The sequence below is a fragment of the Pteronotus mesoamericanus genome, unplaced genomic scaffold (assembly GCF_021234165.1).
Source record: "Pteronotus mesoamericanus isolate MK-2021 breed Mesoamerican mustached bat unplaced genomic scaffold, CSHL_Meso_final scaffold_476, whole genome shotgun sequence".
In the NCBI taxonomy this organism is placed as follows: Eukaryota; Metazoa; Chordata; class Mammalia; order Chiroptera; family Mormoopidae; genus Pteronotus; species Pteronotus mesoamericanus.
This window is the reverse complement of record NW_026555318.1, coordinates 2,161,202-2,179,222: the sequence shown is the minus strand read 5'-3', so window position 1 is coordinate 2,179,222 and position 18,021 is coordinate 2,161,202. Positions and strand designations below refer to the sequence as shown.

General features: G+C 54.5%; 1 protein-coding gene across 1 annotated transcript; it reads right to left on the bottom strand.

Moving 5' to 3' along the window:
- Positions 1-1,118: 1,118 nt before the first annotated feature.
- NR1D1 (nuclear receptor subfamily 1 group D member 1) lies at positions 1,119-8,782 on the bottom strand. Its single transcript, XM_054593828.1, has 8 exons — positions 8,137-8,782; positions 5,083-5,418; positions 4,706-4,794; positions 4,457-4,601; positions 3,449-4,089; positions 2,954-3,139; positions 2,242-2,452; positions 1,119-1,605 (listed from the first exon to the last, which is right to left on the bottom strand). Exons 1-8 carry the CDS (start codon positions 8,165-8,167, stop codon positions 1,406-1,408), a joined length of 1,839 nt encoding a protein of 612 aa, XP_054449803.1. The 5' UTR covers positions 8,168-8,782; the 3' UTR covers positions 1,119-1,405.
- Between the last annotated feature and the right edge of the window lie 9,239 nt (positions 8,783-18,021).

The window sequence follows — 18,021 nt, the reverse complement described above, 5'->3', positions numbered from 1 at the left end:
CCTCCCCAATCTTATGAGCTGTGATTCCCTACTCCTCCCCTGACCCCTCCCCCTCACTCGGAGTGATGTGCGGTGTATGTGTGCATTTCTCTGCGTGAATGTGCAAGCGAGTACACGTGGGAGGGGAGGAGAGGGGGGGACTCAGGAATGCCATGAACCTGCTCTAGAGCGGCAGCTGTCCCAGTCCCTGCTGTGGAAGTCGGGGACAGGGCCCTCTCCTGGGGGCCATTGGTGCTAATGAGGGGGATGCCCTTGACGTGGGTGCTTAGCATGTCTCCCCCAGTATTGGCCCGGGGCACTAGGGCAGGCAGGGTGGGGCAGTAGGTGCAGTATTGGTGGGAGGAGGGGCTGCTGAGAACAGGATGAGGGGTCCAGGCCAGGACAAGGGGGTGCCAGAGCCATGACCACTACCCCGCCCCCACCACCCACCTCTCCATCTCAGTATTCCCCGTCCTATCACTCATAACACACATACCTCATCCAGCCTCCTCCCTGCTTAGACTTGGGGAGGGTAGGGGTGGGGAGCCCCTACCCCTTCTCCTAGTTGCGGGTCTACAGGGCTGGGAGAGGGCAGGGCACGTGACATAGACACCGTCCATAAAGGGGGACAGTAATTCCTGCCCTGGGAACTCCTGGGTGGGGGGAGGGGGACACTTCCCTGGAGGCGCTACTGAATGTATGAGAAGCTGGTGCTGGGGTGGGGGGGGGGGAGGGGGGTTGTGGCCAGAAACAGGGAAGGAGGTAGGTCCCTTCCCCGGGGGGGGGGGCCAGTAGGAGTGACTTGGGGGGGCTCCTACTCCTGCCCCACGTTGACAATCAGTATGTCTGTTATGTGCGATTTTTCATCCCGTTGTGTTTTGGGTCAGGATTTTAAAGAAAGATATTTTTATGGTAATTGTTGCTCGTCTATTTTACTATATATTTATGTAATAAATATATGATGAAAATAACCCCCTTGGGCACCCCCTTAGACTTGCGTGCTGTTTCCCTGTACCCTCCCATCTGCTGGCAGAGTATCCAAGCCCACAAACTGACCAGATGGAGAGGTGCGCCCCCAGCCTTGGCGATGTTTCCGCCCCGCCCCGCCCTACCCCCAACGAGCACACACCACAGAAGCCAGCTCAGCTGTGAACTATTGGATTTGAGACAGGAATAGAACAAATTGGGGGGCTAGAGAATTAGAGGGGAGCGAGTGGTTTAAATAGGGGGGAGGGGTGGTTCAGTGATGGGGGAGGGAGGCAGGTATTTACATGAAGTCTTGGGGGGCCGGAGGCTCATCTTGGAATATTTTATAACAATATAAATAAGATTCTGGTTTGCTTTTCCTTTTCGTCTCGTAAAGGAGAGAGAAGTGCAGAGTTCGATTCTGTACAAGGGGGCAGCGGCAGAAGGCCGGCCGGGCGGGTCACTGGGCGTCCACCCGGAAGGACAGCAGCTTCTCGGAATGCATGTTGTTCAGGGTCCGCAGGTCCGGCAGCTTGAGCAGCAGCTTGGTGAAGCGGGAAGTCTCCAAGGGCCGGTTCTTCAGCACCAGAGCCCGAAGAGCCCGCAGCAGCGTCTCCTGGAGCTGCTCCACCGAAGCGGAATTCTCCATGCCCGAGCGGTCTGTGGGGAAGACGACAGCAGTGAGGCAGGCTCCCTGAGCTCCTCTGACGAGGACCCCGAGGTCTGCCAGGAGGACGCGGCGGGCAATGCAGTCTCCCCCTGAAGCCCCTCAGAGGGCCCGGGGGTGGGGGAGGGGAGTACACCTCCTCCTTGAGGCCTCCGCTCCAGCATGGGAGCACGGGCTCAGCAGGGCTGGGCACCCCCATCCCTGAAGGCCACTCTCTTTCCCTGAACAGGCCAAACATATCCAGGCTCCCTTGCTTTTTGCTCTGTAGTTCCCTCTGCCTGGCCCTCCCTGTTCCCCACCCCCCACACCCCACCCCTGCCTGGCAATATCTTACTTGTCCTTTGAGGCCCCACTCAAGTGTCACCTCCTTCCCCAGCTCCCCAGGCAGAAATAGTTGTCTGTGCTTCCAAAGCCCTTGGTTCATGCTTCTACTGTGACACTTATTTCACTGTTTTATAATTAGTCGGGCATGAGTCTGTCTCCCAAGCTAGACTGTGTCTGAATCATGTCTGTATCCCCAGTGCCCAGCACAGGGCCTGGCATAGAGTAGGTACTCCATAAAAGGTGTGTTCAATTGAACTGCGTCCGCCTCCTCCCCGGGGTCAGGCTCAGGCGAAAGCTTGACCTACCTGCAGACACAAGCACCACCGCGGTGAAGAGGCCCAGCTCCTCCTCGGTCAGCGCCAGGGAGTTGAGCTTCTCGCTGAAGTCGAACATGGCATTGAGCAGGTCTCCCATGCCCATGGCGCTGAGCTCCTGCAGGCTGTAGGTGGTGCGGCTCAGGAACATCACTGTCTGGTCCTTCACGTTGAACAGCGATGCAAAGCGCACCATCAGCACCTAAACGGGGGACAGTCATCCTGGGTGAGGTGGCAGAAGCACTTGCCAAAGCACCCCTGAAGTTTTCTGAAGGGTTTACTAGATTTCTCAGTAAAGAGTGGGGAGAGTTCCTGAGTGGGTAATGGGAGGTGGAAGGATGGGAAATGTCCCCCTGGCTTTGGGATCCAACAGGCCTGAATCTGAGCCACAGCTTAGTCACTATCTGTGACCTTGGGCAAGTCACTAAAATTAATTTGCTCAGGCCTAGAATGGGGGTGGCGATGTGCCCTAAAGTGCTATTTTAGGGCAATGGGATGTGATTGGACCGCAGCTGAGAAGACGAAAGTCCCAGCCATCCGGAGGCAGGAGTGGGAGGCATTCTGCCCCCTCCTCAGTCAGAATCGGTAAGGACACAGACACCGGGGTTCCAAAGCCTTTCCAGCCACTGCCTGCTGCATGCACCAAGACTTTCTGTTGGGTGCTTCCCAAGGTCAAGAGCAGGGAGCACAAAGGGTCACTTACCTCAAAGGTGCCAGCCTTGAGCAGAGTGACCTGGTCGTGCTGAGAAAGATCACGGAAGCCGGGGATGTGCTTGGCAAACTCTACCACCTCCCGCACAGCGGGTGTGAAACTCATGGAGAAATCCTCCCAGATCTCTTGCACGGTTCGCCCACTGCGTCCGTGCGGGTACATGTTCATCGGACACGCCTGGAGGAGGAAGGGATTTGGGGAGGGGAGTTATCAGCCAGGCAAGCTCAGATGAGTTCCCCCTGCAGCTCTGGGCCCTAGGTTCTGCCTGAGGGAGACGCTGTGGCCGAGGAGGATAGGTCTTTCAGTAAAGTAGCAATCAGGTGCCAGGTGGAGACCAGTGATTCCCAGGAAGAGCCCTGGCTGCAGGGCTGAGCATCCTCCCCTGGGAGGAGGACATGCTTGCATGAGCCTCCAGGCACGCCCAGCTGCCCTATGCTAAATCCAGTCTTCCAGGCCCCCTGCCCACCTCACCCCCGGTGCCCTCACCAGCAGCACATTCTTGGAGTTGCCCTGCCGCGGACTGTTGGCAGGTGCTTCACCTTCTGGGGCTGGGTACACGTGGGTGGGGCATAGACGGTGCCCATTGCTGTTGGGCTGGTTGCAGCTGTGGTGGGCAGGGCCCAGGGGCCAAGAGGGAGGGTAGGAGGAGGGAGCTTGGCGTAAACCGTTCAGGGCCTCATTGTGACGCTGGGCGGCCATGAGGTTGTCATTGGGAATAGGTTGGCAGCCTTGATTTTCCCGGTGATGTGGGGTGGTGGCTGGAGGTCTGCCTGCTGCATGGTTGGCATTGAAGTTTCCAGGTGAGGTGCCCAGCTTGTCATGGGCATAGGTGAAGATCTCTCGGTGGGCCCGGGCCACCTGGGATATCACATCTTCCACTGTGGGCTCAGGACTTGGAGATCGGGGAGGTGTCAGCTGTTGTGGGAACTGGGAGAAGCCCACTAGGGGTGAGGGGGCCGGAGCTGGGGGTGGTGAGGAGCCCATGGGGCCTGGGGTCGCGTGTTGGGCGGGCGAGGTCTCCAGCGGGCACTGGCTGCTCAGCTGGTTGTTGGCCAGGTTCATGGCGCTCTGCATCTCAGCAAGCATCCGCTGCTTCTCTCGTTTGGGGATGCGCCCAAAACGCACAGCTGTGGCAGGATGAGAGCCGTGTCAGGAAGTTCTCATACACACTCACATGCTCTCTTCCTTCCTTCCCCCTGCAAGGGCAAGACCCTGAAGGCTTGGGGTTCCATATCAAAGCTAAAACCAGCAAGGCCACACCCATGGAGGGGTTTTCCAGCTAGGGACTGTGGTAGGAGGTGACCACTGGGATTAATGGGAAAGAACTGTGTTTACCCAAGAGGATGAAGTACGGGCTTCCCCTGTGCAGATGAGACTCCCTGTGTAATGTGTCTCAGTTTGGGACTTTTTTTAAGGAAGGGATAAATTCAGACACTTTGGGTGGAAGGAAGAGGGAGGGCATGGGATGCTCAAGGGGTAACAGTGCTGCCTCACCATCACGGGACATGCCCACGGAGAGACACTTCTTGAAGCGACACTGCTGGCAGCGGTTGCGATTGATGCGAACGATGGAGCAGTTCTCATTTTTCAGACACCTTTTGTACTGGATGTTCTGCTGGATGCTACGACGGAAAAAGCCCTGGAGGGCAGGGGCGGCTAGTGGGCATCTCCGTCTGGGCCAGGCTCATGTGTCCTTGGGGGAGTGGGTCCCCTGCCCTGGCCCTTACCCCCAACCTGGCTCACCTTACAGCCCTCACAGGCATGCACGCCGTAGTGGAAGCCCGAGGCGACATCCCCACACACTTTACACAGTAGCACCATGCCATTGAGCTCTGTGGGAAGAGAGGGGCAGTGAGTGAGCCAGTGAGCAGGAGGGCTGTCTGAGTGGCCAGAGAGGGAGGTTTTCTGGGCTGGAGGTTCTGGGGGGGAACTGAGGAGCTGCCCCAGTGTCTAGGGGGCACTCAAATGACCAGACCAGGCTGGACAGCAGCTGGTGCAACGCTAGGAGAAATCGCCGAGGCCAGGGTAGGCCGTGGGAATAACTCGTTCACACGGACACCAACTCCTAGCCTGGGCCTGGCCACATTCCTTTCCCCCAGATGAACGAGAAATGTACTCACTGGTGATGTTGCTGGTGCTCTTGCTGGGGGACACTCGGCTGCTGTCTTCCAGGGCCACTTGTAGACCCCCTGGGGGACTACCATTATAGAAGGAAGAGGAAGAGGATGATGAGGAAGAGGAAGAAGGAGAGCCATCGTCACTCAGACTGGGTGGAATGCTCCCAAAGGAACGAGCTGGGTCCTGGGTGAGGGAGCCAGTGGGTGACGGTGGGAAGTAGGTGGGGCAGCCTTGGGTCAGGGACTGGAAGCTGCCATTTGAGCTGTCACTGTAGAGGGACTCAGGGCTGGTTCGGCTTGGGGAAGAGCCACTGGAGCCAATGTAGGTGATGACGCCACCTGGCAGGACGACACAAGAGAAGGAGATGTCAGCTGCCATATAGCTATTTGTCTTAGGGCACGACCCTGCTCATCCCCTACCTGCCTCCCCTAAACACTGCTGGCAACTCAGAAATTAACCACGTGGAACCAAAGAAGAGCCACAATAGGCAACTCCCCAACACATACTAGATACGGCATACCCATCCAATAACCACGACCCTTTGCGAGGTACATTCAGCATCTGCCTTGTGTATGCGGTGCCTCCCTCGAGGCATGACCCCGGTGGGCATCTTACATATGTGCCCCCCCGCCCCCGCCCTGGATGCCTTCCTTGGGAATACTGACTGCAGCTAATGACTTAGTCGTCGGTGGTAGACCTAAGGATGGGATGAGCAGCTGAGACTCATTCATGAGACCCAGCCTTCCAAAATGAACAGCTGCCAATTTTAACACCAACACCATTCTGGAGGTGAGGCCGTGGAGCAGCAGCTCGCCAACAGTGAGGGGAATGAGGGAAAGTGAAAAGTAAAGCAGTCACATTCCCCCAAAACTGAAAGACGTATTCTCCGAAGGTACTTAAGTTACCAAACCTGCCCGGTCTGGTTCCTCTAGCCTTCAATAGAGAGAGTCTGAGTGGACTCCCTCAAGACTCTGGCAGTGCAAATTGCACGAGGTGGATGTGAAGGACAAATTGTCCAGCCTAGGGCTTTGGAACTCCCCCTTCCAGATCTCAGCCTAGTGACAATGATCTTGGCTCTCTGCACTCCAGGACTTTGGTCCTCTGATTACATTGCCAACCAGGTGGCCGTGTTCCCGTGGTTATCAGCAGGAGAAAAAAGGTGACCTGCCTGCCACACCTTTTCCAAGCACCTAGTTTGGCCTGCCATGGGCAGGGTAAGTGAAGGGAGGATCCCAAGACACGTGTGAGCCAACACAGGCCATGCTACTGTGTCTCCAGAGGCACATGTCTTGCTCACCCACTGACACACACTAAGCTGGGCAGGGCAACCCTAAAATAGCTCAAGGTTGGTCAGGATGAACCCAGCTCCCTGTAAAAAAGTTGCACAACAGATCAGCTCCTACGGTTTCAAGGTTGATGTGGGGGGATGGGATATTTATTTGGTGGTAAATGAACCTGACCTAGTTCACCCATCTCCAAAAGAGGAGTAAGACTCATCAAAGAAACTTCTAACCTGGAAGTGAGAGGCACATTCAAAAGGGTCTAGTTCTAGATCTAGATCCATTACGACCACCTTGATTTGTGACCCTGAGAAAATCAAGTCCCTTCTGTGGGTCTGTTTCCCTTTCCATAAAACAAACAAAAAGATGAGAGAAACTTAATATCCTTTCAGTTATGATCCTGGAATTAGTTGCTTTGGAGAAGTCCTTAGGTAGCACACTGCTGCTTGTTCGGTGGGGTGGGGAGTAAGACAATGTTTGCAGGACTAAGGAAAGAGATGCTTGGGGAACAGAAAGAATGTGGAATGTGGAGAGTTGAGTCTAAAGGCGGTACAGTGAATAGGAGCAAACAGAGTAAAAGAGAAGAGTGAGCAGGGTGGCTAAATGTGGGGCCCTTTTGAGAAGTGTAAACATGAGGCCAAGGGAGGTCAGGGATGACTCCATCTTACTCTGCTTCGGTGATGGTGAAGAGGGGGGACCCGGGCAGGCGAACAGGAAAAGGAGGCAGGCGGGGGTGGTGAGTCAGCCCAGCTTCACCCAGATCTCGGCGGGGCGGGGCGGGGCGGGAGCCGGGCCCTCAGCCGGCCTCACGTCCCTGCTCCACGTGTGCCTCTTGCACGTGGCTCCCCAACGAGGAACCCCGGAACTCGAGGACCCGCCCTCTCCGCTTTCCGTCAATTGGAAGCAGCAGCCCCCGCCTCCGTCCCGCCCCTCCCCGGGTCTGGGTCCGGGGCTGGGCGGTGAACGCGAGATAGGCAGGGACTATTGAGGGGAGGAGAAAAGGGAACACGCGTTGCCGGGGCGACCGTGGGGGCGGAGCTCATTATGTAACAGGGCCACGGAGGCAACGACCAATGAGGTGGCGGCCACGGCTTCTGCTGAATGAAAACAAACGCAGCACGTGGGCCCGGCTCCGCAGCCATGTGAGCCCTCCCGGCCACCCGGGCACTGTGGGTGTCCTCCCTGGGGCCCAGCGCCACACTCCCAGCTCCTCAAGTGCCGCTCCCTACTGTCACTGAGGATTCCCCAGTGAGATCTGACCTATTCCCCCAGCCCCTCCTGCCTTGGAGTCCCGATCACCTCACTGCTTCTCAGGTTCCTTCTTGCCTGCGGAAACTAGGGAAGAGGAAGAGGGGAAGGAGGGGACCTTCTTTCCGAGAAGGCCAGGCCTGCCATAGCTGCAGGGGTGGACAGACGGGGGCGTTTGGAAACACTGGTCCAAAGCTCCGAGTCCCTCTAAACTGTTCTGTTCATCTCACCGCACGTACCCGCTCTCCATTTCCTCCTGCCCGGGATTGCAGTCCAGCAGGCTCAAGTGAGCTTTAGAACTCAGGGTTGGTGGTAGGGCGCCTCTGGGCGCATTTCCAGGCCAATAAGCAAAAACAAACAAACAAAAAAACCCAACCTCTTGAAATACTAGCCTATGGTCCCCGTTACGCTAGCAAATCCCAGGGCAGAGGGAGTCCCCAGTCCCTTACAAAGTTCCTCTTGCTCTAAGACAGAGATGGAAGTGAGGAGACGGTGAGAGAGAAAGGACGACGATAGTAATCTCAGTACCTGTGTTGTTGTTGGAGTCCAGGGTCGTCATGTCTTCACCGGCTGAGAGCAGTCATTCAAACTGGACCTTGACACAAAGTGGAGGTTGCAATCACCGCTGTCTCCCCCTGGGCACTGGCTGAGGGAGGGGAGTGGAGGCACCCTGTAGCAAGGTCTTAGGGTGGCCGGGCTGCAGCCCTGCAGAAGGGGAGGACGACGAGGCAACGGAGGTCTGCTTTGCATGGGAAGAGCAGAGAGAGTGTGAGGGAGGGGGGCCGGAGGGAATTAGTCTGCAGTAGTTCAGGCTAACAGATAGCAAGAAGGGTCTGGTTTCCGCAGTGCACCGGTGCCCCTGCCCGATGGCTCCGCAGCGCTGCAGGGTAGCGAACCTGGAACTCCCGGTGCCAAAAGTCCCAGAGGTAGAGAGGTTGCTGTCAGGAAGAAAGTAGGTGATGGGAAGCCACGGGGCACCCAGGCGCAAAGAAGCGAGACGTGTGCCCTGCTACGTTCCCTCAGCAGCAATATTTCACTCTGCCAATCTCAGCCGCCTTTTGCCCCAGCCTTTTTCCCTGGGACAGAGGGCTCTGCGCAGGCGCCAGCAACCCAGGGTTCCCGGGCCGCACGCGGCACTGGAGCAGGTACCATGTGATCCCAGGGAGCGCCTCGTGCCCCAGTGACACACTTTTCCAGCAGCAGGCACGTTGAGCTCCGTGCGCCTGCGTAACGCCAAGGCTGCCGGGATTTGTAGTCCACTGATAAAGTGGGCGGACTGTGTATATTTCCCTCTTTCTGCCTTGCAAAAACTGTTGCTGGGACGGGGGAGGAGCTGAGAGCCGGGTGGGTGGGGTGCGCTGAAGAGTCAGGGTGGCGTGTTTGGAAAGCCTGTATGGCAGAGGCATGTGAATTCCTGGGGAGGGACTGGCAAGCTTCGCTGCTCCCTGGGAGATCAAAGCTAACAAGCCTTTTCTGCAAACCTTGCAAACGTGAGGGCTTCACGTGATTGCAGCAGTGACCTCGCCTTGAGGTTACTGGTGACACGGGGAGAGAAGTAGGAGAAAGAGATATCCGCGGAGTCAGGACTTCTGCTGCAGGGCCAAGTCCGAAGACCAAAAAGAAATGCTTCCCCTTATCCCTTCTACTCCCCTTAGGAAGAGCACCGCTAGGGAAAGGAGTTGCTGTGGGGGTGAGGAGGCCCCTAGGGACTCCCTGTTTGCTTGTATGACACCATCCCACCCATTCCAGGTGACTTGGAGATGAGTCATTTCCCTTTGTTTGGGAAATAAAAAGGACAAGGGAGGGGAACTTTATGGTGAAAGTGCTTTGAGGCCCTAAAGGAATGGGGCCAGAGGTAAGGCAAGGGCCTGGGAGCACAGGGACACCCCCACTCCCACCACCAGCAGTACTCGAGGGTAGCCTGCAGATTCCACAGAAGGGGACACCCAGGGTTAAAATCATCTTACCCTCCCTCCTTTCCAGATGTTGAAAGTGAGGCTTAGAAGTGACTAGCCCAAGGTCAGGCATCTATTGCTGGTTTCCTTTGCCCACCCTAGACCTCAGGAGATGGGCAGAAGAGCAAGTGAAACACTGAAGAGAGGTTAGGAACAGCCAGCATCTCCCTCCAAACCAGCAACTGCTCCACTGGTAAAAGCAGGTCTCCAGTAGAGGTCTATCCTGCTTGGAGACTTGGGTTATGGGGAAGAAATAATAACCTCTTCAAGCAGCCACGTGAACCTGGGCCACCTGCTGCTGCCTGCTAATTCCTCCTCAGTCCTAGTGATTCTAGGGAGGTTTGTTTTGTTTTGTTTTCCCTTTTCCACTTGTTCACAGGCAGCTCCTGGGGCAGCACTGATGTATGCCTGGAAACACGACAGCCGCCAAAGAGGTAGAGAGAAGGAGTGTGGGCACCAAGGCAGAAAATAGCTGGGTAGTAAGGAAATGAGTAAGCCGAGAGTACTGTGAAGTTAACTGAAGGGGTGGTGGCTGTGCAGCTGGCCTGACCACCGATCCCGGTAGACTTTGACTCCCAGTAGAAGATGGGCCCCCTAGAATGGGCTCCCTGGACTGGCTGGGGCTTCAGCTTTGTTCCCGGGGCCCCCAAGAAGAGTGGGAGAGAGAAGGCAGTAGACTCTTTGTTGTCCTGCCCTAGAGCGTAGGAGGGACTGGGAGGGGCTAGGACAAACAAGGAAAGAGGCTTTTCAGGAAAACTTGGTTCAGAACTCAGCCTCCACCTCCTCTCCCTCCTCCCCCTGGACTCCGGAGGGAAAGCCAGGAGGTGAGCTGCCATGTCTGGGGCTGCATGCTCTCTCTGTCCTTTCTGACTCTCCACCAGAGCCAGGGCCAGCGATCTGCCAGGGCTCAACTCAAAGTTAGGGCCCTTGGCACGACCTCTAGCTTTCCACCAGCCCCTAGCACCCTCGCTTCAGTTGCCCTGGAAGCTCCCCAAGACCCACAGCTCTGTTGCTGCTGTGGGGATCCCACCCCCCCTCCTTTCTACTTGTTGGTGTTTAACCCCCTCTAGGGGGTAGTCCAGGGGTCAAGGCTCCCTCCCTCAGTTTGCAACAAGTGAGAGGAAGGAGGAGGCAGAGGCAGCTAGAGCTGAAATTCAGTCAGCCTGACACTTGGCAAGAGGCTAGGTTGTTTTGCAGCCTGTGTGAGGTATGAAGGTGGAGGCTGAGAGGGAGAAGGCCAGAGAGGGGGATTGCCTCTCCGCTTCTTCCTCTGCACTTCTCAGAGGGCCCTCCTTTCCTCCCTGACAAAGAAGTAACTTTGGGATCTTCCTTCTACACTGGAGAGAAGGATAGAGAATAATGAGAGGCAGGACTCTCCCTTGGCTCTAGAAGCTTCCAATCTATTCACCCTGTTCCTCTCTCTGCTGACAGCTGCTGGGAGAAAGACAGAGACTAGGGCACCCAGAGCCACCAAAGGCAGTGAGAAAGGCTGGGTTGTCTGGATTTGGGGGACCTAGGGTAGAATCTAGCTTTGGCCTCTCTTTGACCTCAACCTTGACCTTTAGACAACAGGTGCATGTCAACATAGCCTCCTATCCCTCCTGCCAGCTGGACATTCCAGTTCAGTTCGCTTACACACACACACATACACACACACACACACACACACACACACACTCACTCACTCCCCATTCCTCCCATATCCAGATTCAGCCCAAGAAGGAACTGAACTCTTAATAAACAGTGCTCAGATGGGAACCGTGTGGAATGGATACAGGTCCAGGAATCTGGCACTGCAAGGCACAGCCCCAGCTCCATGTTACACGCACTTCCCCTCAGAGTCTGGGTTTCTGGGGACTGACCTCACCATTTAGGGACAGGGTTGGATCCTATGCCTGTGTGTGTCTTTCTAAATATGTGTTCAATTCTCCTGTATTTCTTTAGCCTGGGAAGGGCAGCAGAGCTAGAGAGGAGATAGGCAAGGGATTGGGAGCTCTTAAGCTCTGGCCAGAGAGCGTTTGTGTGTGAGCATATGATTGTGAATGAGAGACCGTATGTGTGGGTATGTAAGTGTAAATGGTGTGAGTGCATATGGATGTGTGTGTTTGGTCCAAGATCTTCTTGTCAGTAGGTTGTTCTAGGTAACAGGGTAACACCCTGTGCACATCCTGGGTGGCCTAAATCTTGGGCCAACACTGACTGACTGAGGGTGGGTCCCTGCCGGAAACCAGGTCAAGCTTCAGTAGGTGCCTTCCCTTCCCCCTCCTTTCTCACCAAGCAAACCATTGCCCAGGGGTAAAACCTGCCTGCCCAGGTGATGCAAACCTGGGACAGAAACCCTGGGGATGCTCCAGAATCAGGGAGCCAGGCATGTGCCTGGGAGAGACTCATCCTCTGCCTTTCTGGACCCTTTTCCTGTTCTCTAAAGGGCCAGCTAGCTTTCCCTAGCCCTCCCGGAGCCTGGAGCCTGATGTCTTGGGAAGGGTCAATATCTGAGCTTATTTGTTATTTGGGAGAGATGGAGACAGAGAGAGCGAGGCATGATTCAGGACTGGCTTCCATGGACGTGTTTTTATCTTTACCTCACTGCTCCTTTTTCCAAGGAAAGGAAATAAGGAATGTATATTAACTACCAACTATATGTCAGGCACTGTGCTAAGTGCATTACGCATATTACCTCAGTAAACATCCACAACAACCCTATACTACAGGTCTCGTTCTTTTTTTTTTTTTCCTAATTGATTTTAGAAAGAGAGAGGAAGTGAAAGAGAGGAGGGAGAAACATAGACCCGTTGTTTCACTTCTTAATGCATTCATTGGTTGACCCCTTGTAAGTGCCCTGGCCCAGGATTGAACCAGCAACACTCTAACCAACTTAGCTACATGGCCAGGGCTGTAGGTCTCATTCTTATTTTAAAGAGGAGGAATCTGAGACTTCGAGATGTTGGTTAACTTGCCCAGGATGCTCCACAGACTAGGTAATTTGTCTGGAAGTGTATTTGCATAGCACTTTACTTAAAATTAAGTCACATCAGGCCCTAGCCTGGCAGTTCAATTGGTTGGAGCATCATCTTGACATGCCAAGGTTGCAGGTTCAATCCCTGATCAGGGCACATGCAGGAAGCAACCAACCAATGCATGGATAGATGGAACAATAAATTGACGTTTCTCTCTCTCTGAAATCAGTAAATAAAAAAATTTTTAAAAGAAGATGTCACCTGGCTGGCGTGGCTTAGTGAGCTGGGTGTTGTCCCACCCATGGAAGGGTTGCTGATTGATTCCTGGTCAGAGCACATGCCTGGGTTGCGGGCCAGGTCCCTGGCTGGGGGCATGTGAGAGGCAACCTATTGATGTGTCTCTCTCACATCAACGTTTCTTCCCTCTCTTTCTCCCTCCATTCCCCTCTTTAAACAAACAAACAAACAAATAAATAAAAGATGTCATATCAGAGGATGGCAGAGTTGATGGAGATTATTAGAGGGGCTGACACTTTCCCAGATATCTCTTGGAACTACCACTGTCAAATGGCACAAAGAAAATGGAAAATGTTGCCCTGGCTGATGTGACTCAGTTGGTTGGAGTGTCGTCCCCTAACTGAAGGGTTGTGGGTTTGATCCCTGGTCTGGGCACATGCTGGGTTGCAGGTTTGATCCCCGGTCCAAGCATGCACGTTCCCTGGTCCAGGTGTGCAGGGGAGGCAACCAATTGATGTTTCTCTTTCACATAGATGTTTCTCTCTCCCTCTCTTTTTCTCTCCCTTCCTCTCTCTCTAAAAGACAATGAAAAAATGTCCTCTGGTGAGGATAAAAAATAAAAGAAAGAAAAGAAAGTGCAAATGTTGGGAATTCAACCTCAGGCCTGAGGATAAAACTCTTTCTGCCAGCAAGATTGTCCTTCCTGAAAAGAATGATTACTTCCAGTAGACCGTCTGTGCACTAGGCTCGTCATGGTGTTTCCTAAGCAATGATGGTGCTTGGAAGTCAGGTGTGTCCCCGAGAAGCCTGAAGCACTCCTTACGCCTGGCCCCACAGTACCTCCTCTTCCCAGAATCTCTTTTAATTCCAACCACATTTCCTCTTCCCTAAACTCCTCCTTCTCTCCTTCCTACCTTCCCTTGGTCTGGTTGTAAAGATAGAAGTGGGCCAGCATAGGATCAACCAACAAATTTCCACATAGACTGCTACAGAAGTAGCTGAAGCAGGCACATCTGAACTCTCTTCTCTCCCAGACCTTGGGATCTGCAGCTGGTGATGAGGGGAGGGGGGCAGGTAGGTCCAGGCTCTTTAAAGAGCCTCCCGTGCCTCCTTCCAGGGGACGTATTAAGAATGGATTGGGCCCTGACTGGTGTGGCTTAGTTGGTTGGGCGTCGTCCTCCAAAGCAAAAGGGAAAGGTCGCAGGTTCGATTCCCGGTCAGGGCACATTCCTGGGTTGTGGTTTCAGTCCCATATCAGGGCGCCTACGAAAAGCAGCCAATTGATGTTTCTCTCGCACATCTGTTTCTCTCTCTTTTGCCCTCACTCCCCCTCTCTCTAAAAACAAATAGAGAAAGAAAGAAAGAAAGAAAGAAAGAAAGAAAGAAAGAAAGGAAGGAAGAAAGAAAGGGAGAAAGGAAGGAAGGAGAGAAAGAAAGAAAGGGTTGATTCAATAAGAGTGTGGAAATCCACCAAGAACAGACAGACATGTAAACAGCCCTAAGGAAACATCTCAGTTCCCATTCACTTGCCTGAGAGATGCGTACCTCTGAAAACAGCTCTTCAAAAGCCACCTACCATCCTGGGCCAATGTGTCTTCAGCAGACCCTTTGGAAAACCTGAAGGAAGGTCCCCCTCTCAGAGCCCAGGGTCCCGCCCACATCATAGGATCTCAGGAGGTGTCATGGACTGTCCTTGGAGGTGGAAGACTAAGCCCCAGGTTGCCCTCTTTCTGGCATGGGGTTCCTCCTCCTGGGGTGGGGGGCAGTGGCATCCAGCACATGCTATGCCAAGGCCATCCTGTCTAACCTTTGCTGCCACCGCTGCTGGAGCCTACTGGCGGTGTCATTTGCCAGGTCCCTGCACCTGCCCATTGGCTGTCCTTGAGCCTTTGTAGGACTGACATGCAGGAGAATGCGTGTGGGGAATGTGCATGCACGGTGGGGAGTGCGGGGGGGTAGGGGGTGCCTGCCTCCTTTCCCACTCCTTACCCCAAGTTTTGCCTCAAACCCTCTTCTTATCTAGGATCTCTCCCCAGTCCCTGGGCTCCTACAGATCTCCATGCAGCTGCCTGGGGAGGCCAGAGGCTCATGACAGTCCTCGTGAGCCGGATGGACCTCGGAGGAGCCACGGCCTGGGCAGGCGTAAGGGGCCCTGTGTAGCTTCTGGGAGGCTTACATAAACACTGGCTGGGATGGAGAGGAAAGGGGGGGTGCAATGGGCTGCCCAGGAAAAAAAAGCAATCCCAGCCCTGCCAGCTCAGCCTGCATGGAAAGAAGAAACAGGGCTCATTCTCCCTCCTCTCATCCCTTTCCCCTGGTCTGCAGCTGTTCGTTGGGCTGGGAAGACTGCAGTATCTTGGGGGAGGGGGCAGGGGAAGGAGAGAGAGACAAATTTGGGATCTCTCTCCTTCTTCTAAATTGGGGGGGAGGGGGAGAAGCAATTTGCCAAAGAGATTTTCAATGCCACAGGAAGGAGGTTCGGCTCATTAGAATGCGCATTTGCACCCTGAAAAAAAAAAATCTGTGCTGGTTGCAAAAATGCAGACATGTGTAGAGGCCCAGTGGAGACGTAAAAAAAAAAAAAAAAAAAAGCGCTAGCTCTGCAATGCAGGATCTGGGAAGTTTTGGTTCCATGAGGAAATGTGGGTCGTGCTCATTTCATTTGCTTGTTCCTGCTAACCTACTGTCCGCCTGACTCCAGCACAGTCTCACATCTCAGTCAGAGGCGCTGCTGCTCAGGACAGGGCCATGGGCAGGGGGCTGGAGCAGGGGCTGGAGGTGGGGGTCTGGGGTTAGAGTGCTGAGAGAAGGATTCCGTGGGGCTGGGAGGGCCAGGCGGGTGGGAGGGGACACTTCCATGAGACATGGAGGCTGAACTTGTCTTTTGCACTGTGTTTGTTCTCCAGCTGGACCGGGGCTAGTGTGAACTTCTTCCAGATCTCCTCCCCCCTCTCCCCACCCTACCCTCAGCTCCTCCCTGTCCCCAGTTGGCAGAAGGACTTTCTCCTTCCTGTCCACTAAACTCTACAGACCACTGATACAGAAAGAACCCTTGCTTTGTGTCCCTGACCCCACAAATCCCTGAGCTCTCCTTGTTTTAATCCTGGAACGGGCGCTTGCTGCCATCTCTGTGTGGTGACCTCCTTCCTACAAAGAGGGGACCAGGCAGCCTCCTTGGGGGGCCCAGACTGCAGGAAAACTAAGTCTTGGCTACAGGCTGACATTAGCACATGAGCTCCAGGGCTGGCTTGGGCCATTCTGTGCTCCTGGCGTGGGGAGGCTCTTTGTTCATTTGGGACCTAGGGCTCTGGGTTGTATAAATGCCAGGGGGCTGCCTGGGAGGAGACTGTGCCTGGGGAAACCATGTTTCTTCCCTGGGTGTTTGCTCCTCTGGTGGCTCAGGGCAGACAAAAGGAGACAGTAGCAGGATAAAGAGCCAGCAGAGGAGGAGAAGGGCACCCAGTGCCCTTCACTCCTTCCCCATCTTTCCCCCTGTTTTTCTGGCCAGCAGAGGACAGGGCCGAGTGTGTTTGTGCCGGCTCGAGGCTCACGCGGGCTGCCCTGGTCACATGGGCTGGGCATGTGCAGCCTGCTCCATTTCTACCACAACAACTCGCTCATAAACAGCCCGGCTGCTGCTGGCGGTGGCGGCAGAGACATGTGCGAGCGAGGGGGTGGGGCACGTGGCCCTGCCCGAGCCAAGGGAAGGCGCTCGCTCAGCACTGCCTCGCCCCTCCCCGTGCTGGGGCTGCCTCACCACAGGAAATTCCTAGTGCTCCCTTGCTGCTGCAAAACATGTTTTTGGGAAGTGACTTTCAATAAGGATGGAGTTAATGGACTATTTAAAAAGAGATAGAGCAGGTAATTAGTCCGAGACCAACTTGTGCTCATCCTTGCCCTTTCTTAGATCCCTGCACTCGTTGGGGTAGAGGGCTGAGTGGGAGTCACGTATTTCCAAGGCTTACCTGTTACTTCCTCCTGAACTACATAAAATTGGAACCAGCCCGGCATCCAAGGAGAGCACTGGGGTGAAGGACTAGGGTTCCCTAAGACCTAAGACGGTGGTCCCAGGATTAGTAGCAGGGTGAGCATCCCCTGGGAACCTATTACAAATGTAAATTCTCAGGCCCCAGAGAATCAGAAACTCAGCAGTAGGCCCCTCAGTCTCAGTTGTAAGGAGCCCTCCAGGTGTAGTTGATGCCTGTGGAAATCTGAGAATCATTTGTTCCTTAGCAGTCAATCAGTCCCAGAAGAGAGCCTAGCCCGAGACCTAGGGAGTCCACCTTCTCCTTTTGCGCTGCTTCCTCTCAAAGTATGGCCAGAGAACGTAACCAGATATAGTTAGACTCAGTATAAAAAGCATTTATTGAATGCCTACTGTGTGCAAGGATTCTGAAAATGAGGGCAAATAAGTAGTGGGAAGACGAACATCTGAGGTTTGAAAGGGGAAGGGCAGGTACTGGGGAAAGAATAGGGCAAAGAGAAGGCTAGGGTTATCATTGTTTATCCTTTCTCCATCTTACCTACTTTTCTTCCTGTCCTGAACCTCCTATTAGAGCAATTGATTGGGGTTTAAATGGGTTTGAGGCTGGAGGTAGAAACTGGCCCCTTGCCTATTTGTGCAAGCCGTGGGTTTCCCAAGCTGGCTGAGCTATAGATCCTTGGCTCCCCATACACAACTAGAACATGAGCAATATGTACACACATGCATGCATGTGCACACACACGCTCCCTGGGATCTCAGAGGCAGCGGTAGGGGAGAGCCAAGAATAGGAGTGAGGTCCCCGTGGGTTGGAAGTACCCCACGAAATGAATTTAACAGATAACAAGCAGGAAAAGTCTTTCAATGAGGGAGGGTGGGGACAATCTTGGCCTATTCCAGCTTCCTGAGATCCAGAAACTGTGACCAGAAGAAGCAGAGGGTCTCTAAGGCGAGCACAAAGGCTCCTGAGAATGAAACCTGAGCCTGGAGGGCTAAGTGATTGGAGAGTGGGGGGTTGGGGATCAGATGGTCCCCGGACAAAGGCAAATAGGACAAGGGTGAGCATGGGTGGAGCGGGGGCGCTGGTGGGTTCGGTGGGTGGCCAGAGGAAGCCAGGGGTGGGAGTCCCACTCAGCCCCTCTCCTCCTGCCTTCCCTCCTCCATCACATGCATCCTCTCAGGAACACAGCTTCCCTCACTGTCTCGGTTGTGATCGGTTGACTCCGAGCCTCTCCGTGCTTCATTTTTTGAGGAACATGCTTTCATCTGATTCTCATAACGC